General features: G+C 37.3%; 2 protein-coding genes across 12 annotated transcripts in view; both read right to left on the bottom strand.

Moving 5' to 3' along the window:
* LOC129566970 (junctophilin-1) overlaps positions 1-8936 on the bottom strand; it is a 27296-nt gene extending 18360 nt beyond the window's left edge. Inside the window, exon 1 of one of the 8 annotated variants that reach the window (XM_055443413.1) lies at positions 8451-8936. The gene's annotated coding sequence lies outside the window, so the exon portion shown is untranslated. Of the gene's footprint in view, positions 1-6739; positions 7219-8450 lie in introns of those variants that run through there. The other 7 variants (XM_055443416.1, XM_055443419.1, XM_055443418.1 and 4 more) reach the window with 7 other exon arrangements.
* A 1233-nt stretch (positions 8937-10169) lies between these two features.
* LOC129566968 (RING finger and SPRY domain-containing protein 1-like) overlaps positions 10170-14145 on the bottom strand; it is a 10272-nt gene continuing 6296 nt past the window's right edge. For all 4 annotated transcript variants that reach the window (XM_055443404.1, XM_055443405.1, XM_055443408.1 and 1 more), the window contains 7 exons: positions 13607-13915; positions 13271-13478; positions 12918-13177; positions 12712-12815; positions 12528-12638; positions 12109-12369; positions 10170-11981 (listed from right to left, as the gene is read on the bottom strand). In XM_055443404.1, the coding sequence (XP_055299379.1) occupies positions 11864-11981; positions 12109-12369; positions 12528-12638; positions 12712-12815; positions 12918-13177; positions 13271-13478; positions 13607-13915 (1371 nt within the window). In that variant the 3' untranslated portion in view covers positions 10170-11863. The remainder of the gene's footprint in view (positions 11982-12108; positions 12370-12527; positions 12639-12711; positions 12816-12917; positions 13178-13270; positions 13479-13606; positions 13916-14145) is intronic.

Below are 14145 nucleotides of genomic sequence, written 5' to 3'. Positions count from 1 at the left end.
AGAGAGAGAGAGAGAGAGAGAGAGAGAGAGAGAGAGAGAGAGAGAGAGAGAGAGAGAGAGAGAGAGAGAAAAGAAAACGAAGAAAAAACAAGCAAAACGAAAATGAACTCAACGAAGTGAAAAAGAATTCAAAGGAATTTTGCTTTTATTTGATTTTATTTTCTTATTTCATAAAAATAGATAAGCATGTGTTATATTTGTGTGTGTGTTTTTATTCTGCCATTGATGTGGAATGTGAAACGTTTTATGTGATGATTTCGTTTCGTCGGCGCTCCATTCATTGCCGCCACGATCAATGTGAAAATTAAGATGATTCCGACTCAAGTTGAGTGATATCACTAGTTTGTTCTTTTTCTTGATTCATCACATTAGACAGCGAGTGCAGAAGAAGGGGATGGAGAAAGAGAGGCGAACAAGCTAGTAAGCAACCGAATGAGCAAACAAGCGATTGCATGCAGTAACGAAACAGTTTGTAAACATTCGTAAACTCGGTTGGAATTTTAAGTGATATTCAATTCGCTGATAATAATCAAATGATTTTTTTCTTCGTGGCTCCGGCGCAGAACATTCAGAACAGTCTCGGTTCAATTTAAGCGAACAAAAGGCGACTTTGTTTTTTTTTTCGCGTCTGAGTCAGGCTTCTGATGATTGAATTTGTTCACATATTCATCACCAAAATACATCATTAATATTCAGAAAACGCATACACAAATCCACGCACTAACAGTGTGTGACTGTTTTCAAGCAGCCCAACAGCCATTAAAAATGAAAGCAGAGCGATATGGGGAGAAAAAAAACGTTGGCAATTCCTTGGTGTGTGAGTCGCCTGCGTTTGCTTTCTTTTTTTTTGGTCGATTTTTCTGTCCCTATCTCCGATTCCGATTCTCGATGTGTGCTTTAGACATGCTCGCCAAAATTTCAGCGCCGACATAATCTCTTATGTAAGATGAAATTGTAAAATCGAAATTCGGCTCGGTGTCCCGTGTTGTATGTGGCGGATCACATATGTCGCATTAATGATGCCATGTCTGTTTTCGCTGCTGCCGAACGCTTTTTTTTTCTCTTTACAAATTGCGTTCACTCTCACTGTTGATGGCCGAGTACACATCACTTCAATTTATTCGGACAGCAAATTGTTCGACGTCTTTCCCTCTCAATCGTCTTCTCTCTCTCTGTCACTCGCAAACACAAGTTTGGAATTGAGCAATGATGCACAGAGTGTGTGGCACACTGTATGTGAAGATTCGTTGTTGCGATTCGGAAAATGGCTTGTTTGAAATTCGAATCTGGTTTGGTTTTTTGCAACAAAATTCGCTTCCGAGAATCCATATGTCGATTCTAATTGGAGTTGAGTTTTTCTTTCTCTGACAACTGGTTTTCTGAGTTCTTAATTTAGAGTTAATTTGGCGTTGAACGATTTAGAGCCCGGCCCTGGTGATTAGTTTAATCAAGTCATTATTTAATGTAACGGAATTTTTTTCCTTTTTAAATGGAAGAATGTGATGTATGTTTTTTCTCACGCATTTCAATTTATCCGATTGATCGATTTATATCGACCGTTTTCTCACACACCATCGAACGAATAGACCACAGTAAAATAAACCGCTCACCAGGGTACAATCGCTTGAGAATATGTGCGACGTGAGTGTGAGACTGCAGTGAAGCGGGTAATTTTCGGCAAAACGGTCAAAGAATGGCATTTATTTCATTGTCCCGTGCCCAAAACGGAATTGGACACAATTTTACCGTTGCGAATTGGTGTTTCGTATAATGAAAGTTTCAATGTTAAATAAACGTCAATAATCATTCGTCGGACACATTGAAATGAAGAAAAAAAGCGCTGGACGACGACGACGACGACAGTGGTGGCAATAATGACAGTAATCGTAGCCAGCAATGCGATGCCTTGATGATATAATCCCCGATGAATAATTAACAAATATTTATATAGATTCAATCATTTATATTCACGTCGGTCTGACACATTTGTGTATATAAATGAAAGGCAGAGACAGAGCTAGACAAAGAGTCGAGAATGAGCAAGGGTGGTTTTCTATTCGCTTTCTCTTCCTCTCCGAGTATATGTGGAGAAAAAAAAAACGGAAATGTCGCCATAACTCTCTCTGTTTGTGTGTCGTGTGCGTGTTTATGGATCGCTTGAAAGCTACACGAACATGATACATCAGTTTATATATTGAGCTTTTATTTGCTAGACTTGATTGGTGTTCAATTATTATTATGTTATAGGCTGAAGGTCGTTAATGTGATGGCAAGATGGATGGATAGAGTGGGAGAGTGAGCTGGAAACTCAATACTCAACATGATACACAATAAAATATTCATCTTCATATATACCGATACAACGCTGAAATTGGTCATATTTCAGTTCGAACGCGGTCACTCAGACGCTCATGTTCTCGAAACACACATGTTCCACATTGTACTGTTCCGTTTTTTTCCTCGTTCTCAACGAAAGTTCATGAGCTTATTGAATTTCGAGTGAAGAGAGAGAAGAGCGTTGAGAATGTTCCATTTCATTCCATCGGATGAGGATATTGACCAATTTATCCAAGTAAAATGCGAAAAGTCAAAGCATCATAATTATGCGTATTCATTCAATAAGTCTCTTTATCCTTCATTTCCCGAAACCTTTGCTCTGTTACACAAACATTCACATACTACACGTTCGAAATGGACGACAATGTAATTAAGCCCAACTGAATCTGTTTTGCACTCAACATAATGTGTTTTTATTACATTGAACTGCTTTTATGCTTGCTCTTTCTCTATCTAACTCCATCGATGGAAACACTTATTCGGATTTATGATGAGGAATGGCTATTATATGTGTAAGTGAGTTTATCAGTCGCCTGATCGGAACTTTCCATTGACATTTTTATGTGAGCAACTTTAATGATAACGCATTTTATACGTGTATGTGGTATTTGCACACATCGCTTCGAATCAAATCGAATAAATGATTTTTATTGCATTTCCTACCGAAATTAATGAAGCTTCGCGCTTCAGGATCGGTTTCATCATCATCAATTTTGTAGATTGATTAATAAATGAATAGATGAAAAAAAAATTACAATTCAAAGTTTCGATTTTGTAACATTGCGTTATTCATTCCGTTGTCGTTATGTAATCCTCGTGGATCACGAATTTCAAGGAAATCGACCTTTGCATCTTGCTTCACTCCAATCAAATTTCCAATTCATCATCATCATATATATGTGTTTTCTATAAAATCTGCTCATCATGTGGCACGTGCTAATCAATCGAGTGCTCTCATCGCTTCGAGACTTCTATGATTTTGCCATTTTGTTTGCCCAACCAATATTGCTTGCCTTCTCTTGCTCATTCTTCGTCTTTGTTGTGTGCACATTTCGTGGAAATATGGTTTGTGCGATTCAATTGCTTCGGTAATTTTAATTCAAATTGAAATTAGATGCTCATCATTATTCAAAATACATTGTGAATTGAATAGAGAGACGATGATACGCGTACACCATAGGCTCACCGAATTATCGTTGCTCTGTTATTATTTTCGTTGCGAAAAAAAAAATGGAAACGCAAAAAGGATCGGCAAATCGAGAGACGAATTTTTGAAACTATCACGTTTTGCAATTTTATTCATCGTTGGTGGCGCACATATGTGGATCTAAACATGTAAACAGAAACGCATAGGCACGCACGCAAACCCATCCGATCGCCTTCATTTATGGCAGATTGGATTTGTTGCGCTGTGCTTTTTTTCATTGCCTCACATCAAAATTCATGTGTGTGTGTGTATGCTGATTCGTTGTGTGGCGCTCGGTTTTTCGATTGATTGGTGACTTTGCGCGCGTTACGTTCATAAAATCAAAATTGCTCGGGCGTATCAATTGGCTTCGGTGTGGAAACTACCGGAAAATAGACGCCTCGAATTCGAATATCCATTTAATCCGTTTCGTGTCAAAATCATCGGACATATCGATAGAGTGAGCTCAGGAATAGATTTCAGCTACATCCCATAGCACACAGCCACTACTTCGTTCGGCATTCACACATTTTCATTCTCATTCCGACACATGACATTTGTTACGGCTCAACATTTCATTTCACCATGCGCACGGTGCGGTCTATTCCGATTGAGAATAGATGGAGAAATAAATCTTCATGCTTTTGAACTTCGAGATTGAAAAGAGACGTCAACTTCTTTTTTTTTTCTTCTTTTTGCATTTCTTCTCATCGGATTCTGTTTTTTTTTTCCACTGCCAGGAAGCTCTATGGATTAAATTGAAGATTTATCGATTTCTCGATTTCTCGGAAAACATGATTGGATTTTGATTTGTTTCTGTTCAAGGACCATATTGTTTTTTATGGCATTCTATTCAATCTACTCATGTCGGATGACTGAAGGCAAATTATTACAACATTTTTTTCTTCTCTCAAACGACCGAAAATAAAAGAAAATTTCAAGAGATATTTTAAATTGTTTTGAAAAAGTTGTTCCGTTTTTCTGAAATTTCATTTTATTTTTCGATTCTCGAAAGAAACAGACGAATGGCAACTGGTTGTACTACATTACGCCTCAGATGATAATAATAATAATGATGTTGAATAGTTGAAAAAAAAAAACAAAAACAAAAAAAAACAACGAAAAATATTCGTTGCTATTCTGAACCGCGCTCACACACCAGTCTCTCACTCTCTTTCTATTATAATTTATAAATAAATATCAGCTACTAGTTTCGTCGCATTCACTGATCGATTCAGTTGTTCGGTCGTATTGTTCATATTCCGTATGCAATGTGGCCGAATAAGCGAAATAAAAGCCATGCACAAAATACGCTCTTGACTGTATGAATATCTAAAGCAATTCGCTCGGGGAGCGAGAGTGTATAAGAAGGACGAGAGGTATGAGTAAGAAATAAAAACAGCAACAACACACTCTCCGCTGATTCACACATTGAATCAACTATTCCGAACAAGTGTAAATGTGTATTGAAAATGTGTAATAACGAATCGAGTCCTGTCCGTTGGGAGACCAAAAAAAAGAAGAAGAATATCTTGTCGATACGCAGCGCGCGCGAATCGACCGCCAAATGAAAATTGAAAAACATTCGAAACTATCCCATACATTTATAATGCGAAAACTGACACAAACAAACCAAATGATAGAAGGAGAATAAAAGAACGGTGGCTTACGAGGACAACGCAAAATAAAATGAAAATACATAAGAATACCTCATGACACACGTACACGGACGTCTTATGTAGGAAAGGAAAGCAATTCGCGCTTACATTCACAAGCTCTCGTTTCCAAAATACATAGTGAAAATACCTCAACACAAGCTCTCACTCTATCGTCCTCTATCTTTTTCTCTGTCCCTCTCTTTCTCGCTCTTTCTCACTCTTTTGTGCTCCTTTTGCCTTTCTATCTTGCTTGCTCTCTCAACTCGCCACACCAAGCAATGGATACACCGCCGAAATAGCGCACACTAAATATCCAATGCACGAACAGGCCATTCAGCGAGACTGAAAATGACGACATTGCGATGATCAACATCGATGACAATATAATGTTTGTTTGAACTACAAAAACTCGGTTTCTTCCTTTGCAATACACGCACTCACTCACTCACTCGCACACACATACACCATTCACTTCGACCAGATCACAACCCATTGCTTTTTAGAAAACTTTAATCAACGTTCGTTTGTTTTGTTTTTTCCTTTGCTGTCGGTGACTTTGCTGTTTTCGTCGCACAATTTAGTCATATCTTTTCATCGATAAAAATTATTGCTTCATTAAAATACTTGAGCGTAATGGTCGTTTTAGCGTGAGCGCGATACTTAATTTTCGGTTGGGATAAATTTTCATGAATGCACACGCATTCATTTTATATATATATGGAAAACATTGAGTGTGTCTCTCTTCTGCGCTCTCTCTCTATCTCGTTCTCACTCGCTTTATCGCCGAAGTAAATAGAAATTCAACTCATTTTCTTTCATGAGATTTTTTTTCTTTTTTTGCTTTCTTGAGGATACATAGTTCGGGTCGTATATAATTTGTCGACGGTCTTTTTTTCTCTTGCTTGCTTGCTCCCTTTCTCACACAGTCGACGTGGCTGGGCCAATTTTTTGCCAAGAAAATCATTTTCCTTTCGCTTGAGTCGTAAAATTATTTGTTCAATCATATGTGTATCACAGAGTCGAATATGTGTGTTTTTTGGTGTTGTTGTTGTTGTTGTTCACTTTTTCGTCGTTGTCCGTGTGCTCGCACGCATTTGTGTGTGTGTGTGTGTGTGTGTGTGTGTGTATGAGATCGTGAGCAACACTAGCGATGAGCTCTAAATAAAATTGACGGTTTCATTGTATCACAGCAGAAGAAGCAACAAAACGCCGAATGAAAAATCAGCAGTGCTGCACATGATTTTCTATTTAATTCCTCTCCCTCTATATATATTTTTGCCTTTATTTTTCTCTCTTCTTTTTATTCAAACCACATTGATTCTCTTCGCATCAATAATTCGTTTATATACATTAATTTGTTGTAATAATTTCACTGTTTTCGTTGATTCATGATTTTTTTTCTTCCTTTTTGAATTATACACTTTTTTCGCTTGAAAAAAAAAATGGCTTGTTATCGATGGTACACCGTTATTCAGATTGTTCGGAAAACACCGAAAAATTTCCAACTTTCTTCACTTATTTTACTCTATTTTTATCATTTTACTAAACTAGCACCAACCAAAATTTGCTTGTTTCACGTCGTTTGATTTCAAAAAGGCGGTCGTCGGATTCGATGGTTAAACGAAAGAGAATTAAATAAACTCAAAGACAAAAAAAAAACACGAGGAAAAAAGGTGATTATTTACAACCGAATCAGGAATGAAACTAGGCGAAAGGAGCAATAATCAATGGCGAGATGATCAATGAAAAAAAAAAATCGAATGAAAGGAAAAAATAAAACCAAAAAAAAAAAAAAAATCGGTAGGGAGAGTAATTGAACGGTTTTTTGGCGAAGTTCGATTCGTTGTTGATTGTTTTTCGATTTTTTATTTTCGGTGAAAATCAACGGGCTTTTTGCTCTGGTGTGTGTTGAATGAAAAAAAAGAAGAAGAATTGATTCGTTTGGTTGTTCTTCTAAATTTTTAATCGACACTCGCTCATTGCTCTCGCTTTCGTCGTCGTTATACTGGGAAAGAGAATCGCAGACGTAGATATGGTACACTATAACCGTTGTCGTCGTCGTTTTTCACTTTTCATACACAAGTATATCGAATTCGATGTATATACACGGGAGCCACTATGAGAGAATATGAGAAAAATTGACGGAAAATCTAAAAACGACGAAGAAAAATCATCATCATCAACGGACGGTTTGTTTTTCATACGGTTCGTTCTTTTTTTCTTCTCTCTGCTCATTCTTTTTCGTTTCGTTTTTCGTCATTTTTCGTCATTTTTCTGTTCATCGATACACAAAACGCTCTCACACACACACACACACACACACGCTGCAGATCGCATCTGAATTGGCCTACATATGTGTAAACAACGTGTGTATATAGAGGAATCGAAACGCGCACACAGTCCCCCCCGCGAATGATACGCGAAATGAAAACATAAAGGAAAAATAGTATGCTACACTGTTAAGACATATATGTATATTTCGTTTCGGCTGTTTAGTTTTTCTCTTTCGATTCGGTTTTTATTATTAAATAGAGAAAAAGTGTGTGCGAGAGGATACACACATATACTCGTATTGTGTTTATGTCCCGCGATATCTTGAATGAAAATCAAAATCAGTAAAATTGTATCGTAAGATACACACGTAATAACGTGTGTATATGACCACGGGATGTGTGTATGGGCCATACATAGTATGGCACTCGCACATGCATCGCAACAATTCAAGCTTATCGAACATAATTGAATGTAAAAACACTTTTTTTTTTCTCACGCTCTCAAACGTTCGAAACCCATTGGCATCGCGAAAGCGCGATTCAATCCGAAATGCTTACTTCCGATGGATGGTAGCCACAAAACACAACGGCATTCCGTCTCGATGCGCGCGGACACAGTTTCACTTTGACACGAATGGACAAAGTATAAATTAATCGATTGCTTTCAAGACTCCGAACACACAACTCAAACAGAAAAGCGAAAAAAAGGTAGCAACAACAACGCACGTAACAACATGTTTGAAAAGATTAAAACGCAATGTCCAAAATCGAAGAAGAAAATAGAAGAAAAACGGTCGACCATATTGAATAGAAAATGAAGTGAATTTTATGGTTCTTGACCATCGAGAAATATTGCTGCTTGATTTTCCCTACAGACTCGCGATCTATTTATTCTGTATTTGCGTAACTCATAACAACAAATGACCAAGTCCATTATCCGTGTCACAAGTCATTTATTCACTGAAGTAGAATGGAACACGAAAAATGTCTACTAACTAATATATCTCTCTCTGTGTGCTTTTTTTTTCTGGTTCGTTCTCACTCACTTTCTTTCACGCTTCTGTTTCTGTATCACTGATTTTTCAACAAACAAAAAGATGAAAAATTCTTTTAACTAAAATTACATTCGATTTTTTGTTGGTGATCAAGAATTTCTGTTTTTAATTCGTAATTTTTCAATCAATTATTTCCACTTTTTGGTCGATAAATACCACAGCAGCAGCTGTGTGTGTGGTATGGCACTTTTTCTCTTCTTTGACGACCTAGTGCTGAGTGATGTGACGAGTATTATGTGCGAAAGCTTTTCCGTTTTTCGAACTTTCCATATTTCCACATCAGAATTTTTCGTGTTCGTGTGTGCGTTTTCCACTCTCTTGCTCGCTCACTCTCGCTCATTTTCCTCAGTCTTCGGAGAAGAATTGTATTGGATACACTCTCTGCTTTCGATTCGCCGCTCCATGCATGTGTGTCTCTGTCTTACACGAAACGGCCTCTCTCTCTCTCTCCTCTCGTGTACGTTCGGACGTTTGCAATCACGAGAGACGGAACATATACAGCAACAGCAACAGTAGCAACAGCAGCCAGAACAAAACAATGGAATGCGACTGAGAACGTAATTTTCAATTCACACTCACACACCTTCGCGCACGCACACAATCTCTCTCCATCCCATACACACACCGTATACACGCTCATCACGCCAAAACGGATTGTCAATGAAAACTGAGCGATTCAAAACGAATCGAGGTGCGCATGTGCACCAATTTTCCTTGCACATATCAAATTCCTTTGCAAACCAAATACTCGAATTACAGAGGCAAAGGAAAAATGCACGTGCGACTTGTGGATTCGAAACATTACGCACATCTCTCCTCACCATCAAAACAATGTCATGGAATTTACACTAAATGCCGTTTTTAGTTCGATGTACGGTTATTATCCAAACACGAAATGGCATGCAACGGACACGCAGACACACAGAGAGATAGAGTGTACAGTATTTGGAAAAACCTCTTCAAGTGTTCCGATTTGAAATAATATCAACTTTCACGAAATTCTATCCCATGATTCACAATCGATTTGTGTCATATTTTTAACCTTCTGCTCTTTGACCTTTTTTTAATAGAATTTTTGATGTTTTTGTTTCATTTTCATTTTTCTTCGCTTAGTAAGGAAACCCTTACCAAAACAAGTAAAACAAAAAAAGTGAATAAAAATGGAGAAAGTAAACAAGTGCATTTAAAAGTACGCAGCACACAAAAATTCTGCGCAGGAAAAGCCATTTCAAGTGCTTGTTCAAAACGAATTGTTTTGATAAAACCGAATCCCAATTTTAGATGTACGTAAAGCGATTTCAAATGTGATTAATCCCATCAATGTTTAAAGAACCTACCAGATGAACAGATATATCGTGTATGACGTACATCGATCTCAATCTATTGACACACCGCATGAGCAATACTTGAGAACAAGTCATTCAGCGTGATAATTGGATTTAACGAATTTCATTTCATGATTCCATTCGGACACCCGAATTCATTGATTAAAAAGTCGTTTTGAAATATCTCAGCGCAATTACTCGATAGAGTTTATCGACATGAATGACGCACATTCCGACGAATCGGCGCGTATTCCAGTTAGTTACTCTAGTCTCATGTTTCACAAACCACCACCATTCATAAGTGTACTTGTTCTAAAAAAAGAAACACTCCATAGTTATTTTCAGCTGTTACTTATGGTTTATTTATATTAAAATAATTTCGATACAATGACATGAGTATGATATTTTGTAAGTGTAAAAAAGTAGATATTCGTCTTCTTCTTTCATTCAGATATAAAAAAAAAACAATCTCTCCAGTATGTGCGTCATGACCTCCCCCACATTTATAATCCACTTTTGCCGCCACCGCCGCAGTCGACTTCGTAGTTTTCGTCGCAAGCACATACAATTATAGCCATAGATGTGAACAACATGCACGTCAAAAACATGAATTAAATGAAATAGCAATTACATCATTGAACAATTTGATTGAACTTGTTTTGATATTCTCAACGCAACAAATTAAAACTTCTGTACTCGTCTTGAACCAAATTAAATTTCTTTCTTTTTCGTTTCCATATTGCAACCTGTTATTAAAATGTGTAGTCAAAAGTTCTGGGTTTGGGCAATACAACAAAATTCAAATCGTTCGGTTTAATTCGATTTGATTTGCATAAATAATCAGCGGCAGAAAGTTTTTGTCTCGTGCGTCGATGACGGCACATTAATCGAACCAGTCTACAAATCGTCGTCATGATACGTCAATTTAATCAAAACCACTACGCGCAATTCATATATGAATTATTTAGCAGTGCGGGCTATTCTTGGATTTTTGGTTCCGTCAGAAGCAGCGAAAAAAATGAATCGGAACGAAAAAGAATTAAAAAAAATAACGAAACAGAAACAGAAGCTATATTTGTCACTTTTACATGTACTCTATTAATCAATGGGGTATTAATGTTTCGGAAAAATTTACATTCGAACTATTTTCATTTAAAGTTCTAAATTTATCGATTTATATGTACAATGTGTTTCTCTTTGTTGTTTTTTTGTTTTTGTTTGTGTATGCAATAGAATGCAATGGCTGGGTACTAGCCCCATTGTCTATAATCAACTTAGCGCCAGTCGGACAAATAGAAAAGAAAAACGCGAACAACAATTTCTCTTCGCTTTTTTCTACTTCGGTTTTTTTAAATGAAAAATATGATTTACATTTTTAGAATTATTATTCATGATTTGAGGATATTTCATTCATTTATTATGATGAGGTATGGCATTGTTTGTTACAATGAAGAAAAATGAGGCGATCACATTCAAGTGGATTCAAAAAGGCCGATGAGGTTAAATTGTGCGCAATTTCTCGGTCTCGATTTGTATGTGTGTATGTGTGTTTTGGTTGAGGCTTTTTTTCTTCGTCGTCGTCATCATCATCATCATCGATTTTGCCTTGGTGTGTGGCTTTTCTATTTCGTTTCGATATTTTTTTATTTATTTTGCTGCATTGCATATTATTCGTATATGTATATCAAATGCGGCATTCGACATATTCTTCCTAATTGAGTCCAAAATTTAAAAAAAAATCGCGCAATATTGTCTTGTTTTTTTTTTTCATTTTTCTCTTGACGATCTATTTTTCTTTCTATTTCGTTTGACAAATCCATGTGTAGTTGATCTACAACTGAATCCATACTACCTGTGAGTGAGTGTGTATATGTGGTACAATGAGCGTTATTCAAATGAATATAGGCATTTTTCGTTTAATTTAATCAAATTGGTTGCTTATGGTGTTGTGATATTTGTTGGTTGTAATGAAAAACTCAGACGATTTATTGCTTAAGTTTTTGGCCGTTTGCTCTGGCAATGGCTCAGATCATGTTAAAAAATCATCGGATGTCGGTGTGTCACTCTCTTCTTTCACGATTGACACTATCTCTGCTCGACACAATGGACAGTGTTGCAATTGCGATGCACATGTCATACAGAAGCCCCTGGAATTGAACAGACATTTGTAAATAAAAAATCGTTTCAAAAGAAGATATTCAACCTAAATGTATCATTTTCGAAACAAGAAGCATTTCAATAGGATCAATGCTCAACTGAAGCATTCACTCTTACCTGTGTGTACATGGTTCAAGTCGAACGATACCCTTTAAATCGAAACATAATGTACAGGAGTCCTCACGAACACTCAGCTTTCGCAACTGTTCGAGGAATAAGTGACGCGGCAACACGATTTTATCTTGATCTTTTAGATATGCGTGTGAGTTAAAGCTATCGAATGCACGACTCTTTGGCGGAAATTTGAATGGTTCGGAGCCAAAATTGAAACGACACTGCTGAAATGACATGCACGATGCGGCGGCAAAGAATCCATCTCTGTGGAATGAATTTTAATTAGTTTTTTTTTTCTCAATGATATGATTTGTTGAAAGATTATTCTTTCGAGGGATGATTTTCTGGTAAAGTCTCATATTTGTTCCAAAGAAATCAGTTTTGACCAGAAATAAAACCCATCGTGAAATGAAGAAACTTACTTGGCACTGCCAAAGACTTGTTTGAGAACACCACCTTCAACACCGTTCAAACTGAAAATCACTTCATGTGCATCTAAATCCAATAGACATCCAAGGACCGATCCACCTTGCCTAAAATGATTGAAAAATGAATTGAATTCAGTTGAGTCCAACGTTCTTTTCCAATTTAGTTCGTAAAACTCACCATGACGGAAGATCATGTGGTAGGGATTTTGCATTGTGCCAAATAAGCCGACGACAACCGTCAAATGCGATTGAGTAAGGATCGTCTCCAATACCGTATCCCTCCTAAAAAGATAAAAAAAAAAAACAAATCGTTTGAAATCCAATTTCCAATTCAATTATCTCAATGAATTGTTCTATGTATTTTTAACGGCAATCAATACTAACGTGACTCAAAAAGTTCGAATCCTTTGTTGCCCATCCAATTTGCATCACTCCAGGTGTGATGATAGTTACCTCGTAGTACCAACAACCGGCATTAACTTGATATGTGCATCGAACGCTCTCGAATAAATAGGCATCACAGCGTGCTTCCAGGCCATCGGGCGATATTTTCAAATACTCGGACACATCGCGAGTGTTCAGCATTACATTCACATTTGAAACATCGACCACTTCATAAGAATACTTGCGACCTTCGATTATAACTGTAATATAGGTAATTGTATGCAATGGTTTAAAAAAAAAACTGTTCCGTCTATGAGGCTTGTTTGCAAATGCAAATGTGCATAAATATTTACAGTAGTTGTCTAAGCACCATCGTGCGCAATAGCCAACTTGACGTAGAGTGTGGTCATCGCTATTCGCATGTCGTTCTAGTCTTAACAGTGGATTCTCCGTAAACATGGCCAATTTACGTTTAATGGTAGCTTTGTTTTCACTCTTTTGTGCAAATTTCTCCAGTGCAATGATCGAAAATAGCATCACCTCTGGATAGATTCCTTCGTCCTATGTTCGAGAAAGAAAAAAAATAAGCAATAATTTAATGATTCAGTACGATATTGCTTCAACTCGAGCTTTACCAGCTCAATTCAGTCAATTATTGAATGACGTTGATGCTTCGATTGTGAACTCACCAAATTTCCGATCAAATAGCTTAATGTGCTCTCCGACAGTACAGCTATACTACTTGGTCCAGCCAATTTCTCTGCTAAACAGCCCAAAATGACACATAAATTCCGTTCTCGTCGTGGTGTGCGTCGCAATGAATACGATATCATATCGGCTACTTCAAGAACTGAATCTTTCGTTGGTAATGGACTGTCATCCAGCAGCAAGGTTATCACACTTGGGCCCATCGCATGTTCGATTGGTACGACTCGAATCAGAGACTTGACCAATTGAATCCAACCATTCGGTTTATCGGTAATGTCATGTAATTGTACCTGTCAACATTGACCCAAATCAAAATTAGGAATCTTACGATACAAATGTCGAATTTGATGGATGAAAACCAGTGTTTGCGATATCGCTCTCAGCATCTCATAGGATAACTGAACGAGATAATTCAGCTGGCTGAGATGACGCAGCGACGCATCACCCAAATCTATCGCCCGAGTCTTTGTGATACACACACACACACACACACACACACACACACACACACACACACACA

The sequence above is a fragment of the Sitodiplosis mosellana genome, unplaced genomic scaffold (assembly GCF_009176505.1).
Source record: "Sitodiplosis mosellana isolate CC-2019 unplaced genomic scaffold, AAFC_SMos_1.0 Smas_scaffold_5, whole genome shotgun sequence".
In the NCBI taxonomy this organism is placed as follows: domain Eukaryota; kingdom Metazoa; phylum Arthropoda; class Insecta; order Diptera; family Cecidomyiidae; genus Sitodiplosis; species Sitodiplosis mosellana.
The sequence above is the reverse complement of the archived record's forward strand: the minus strand, read 5'-3'. Positions and strand labels throughout refer to the sequence as shown.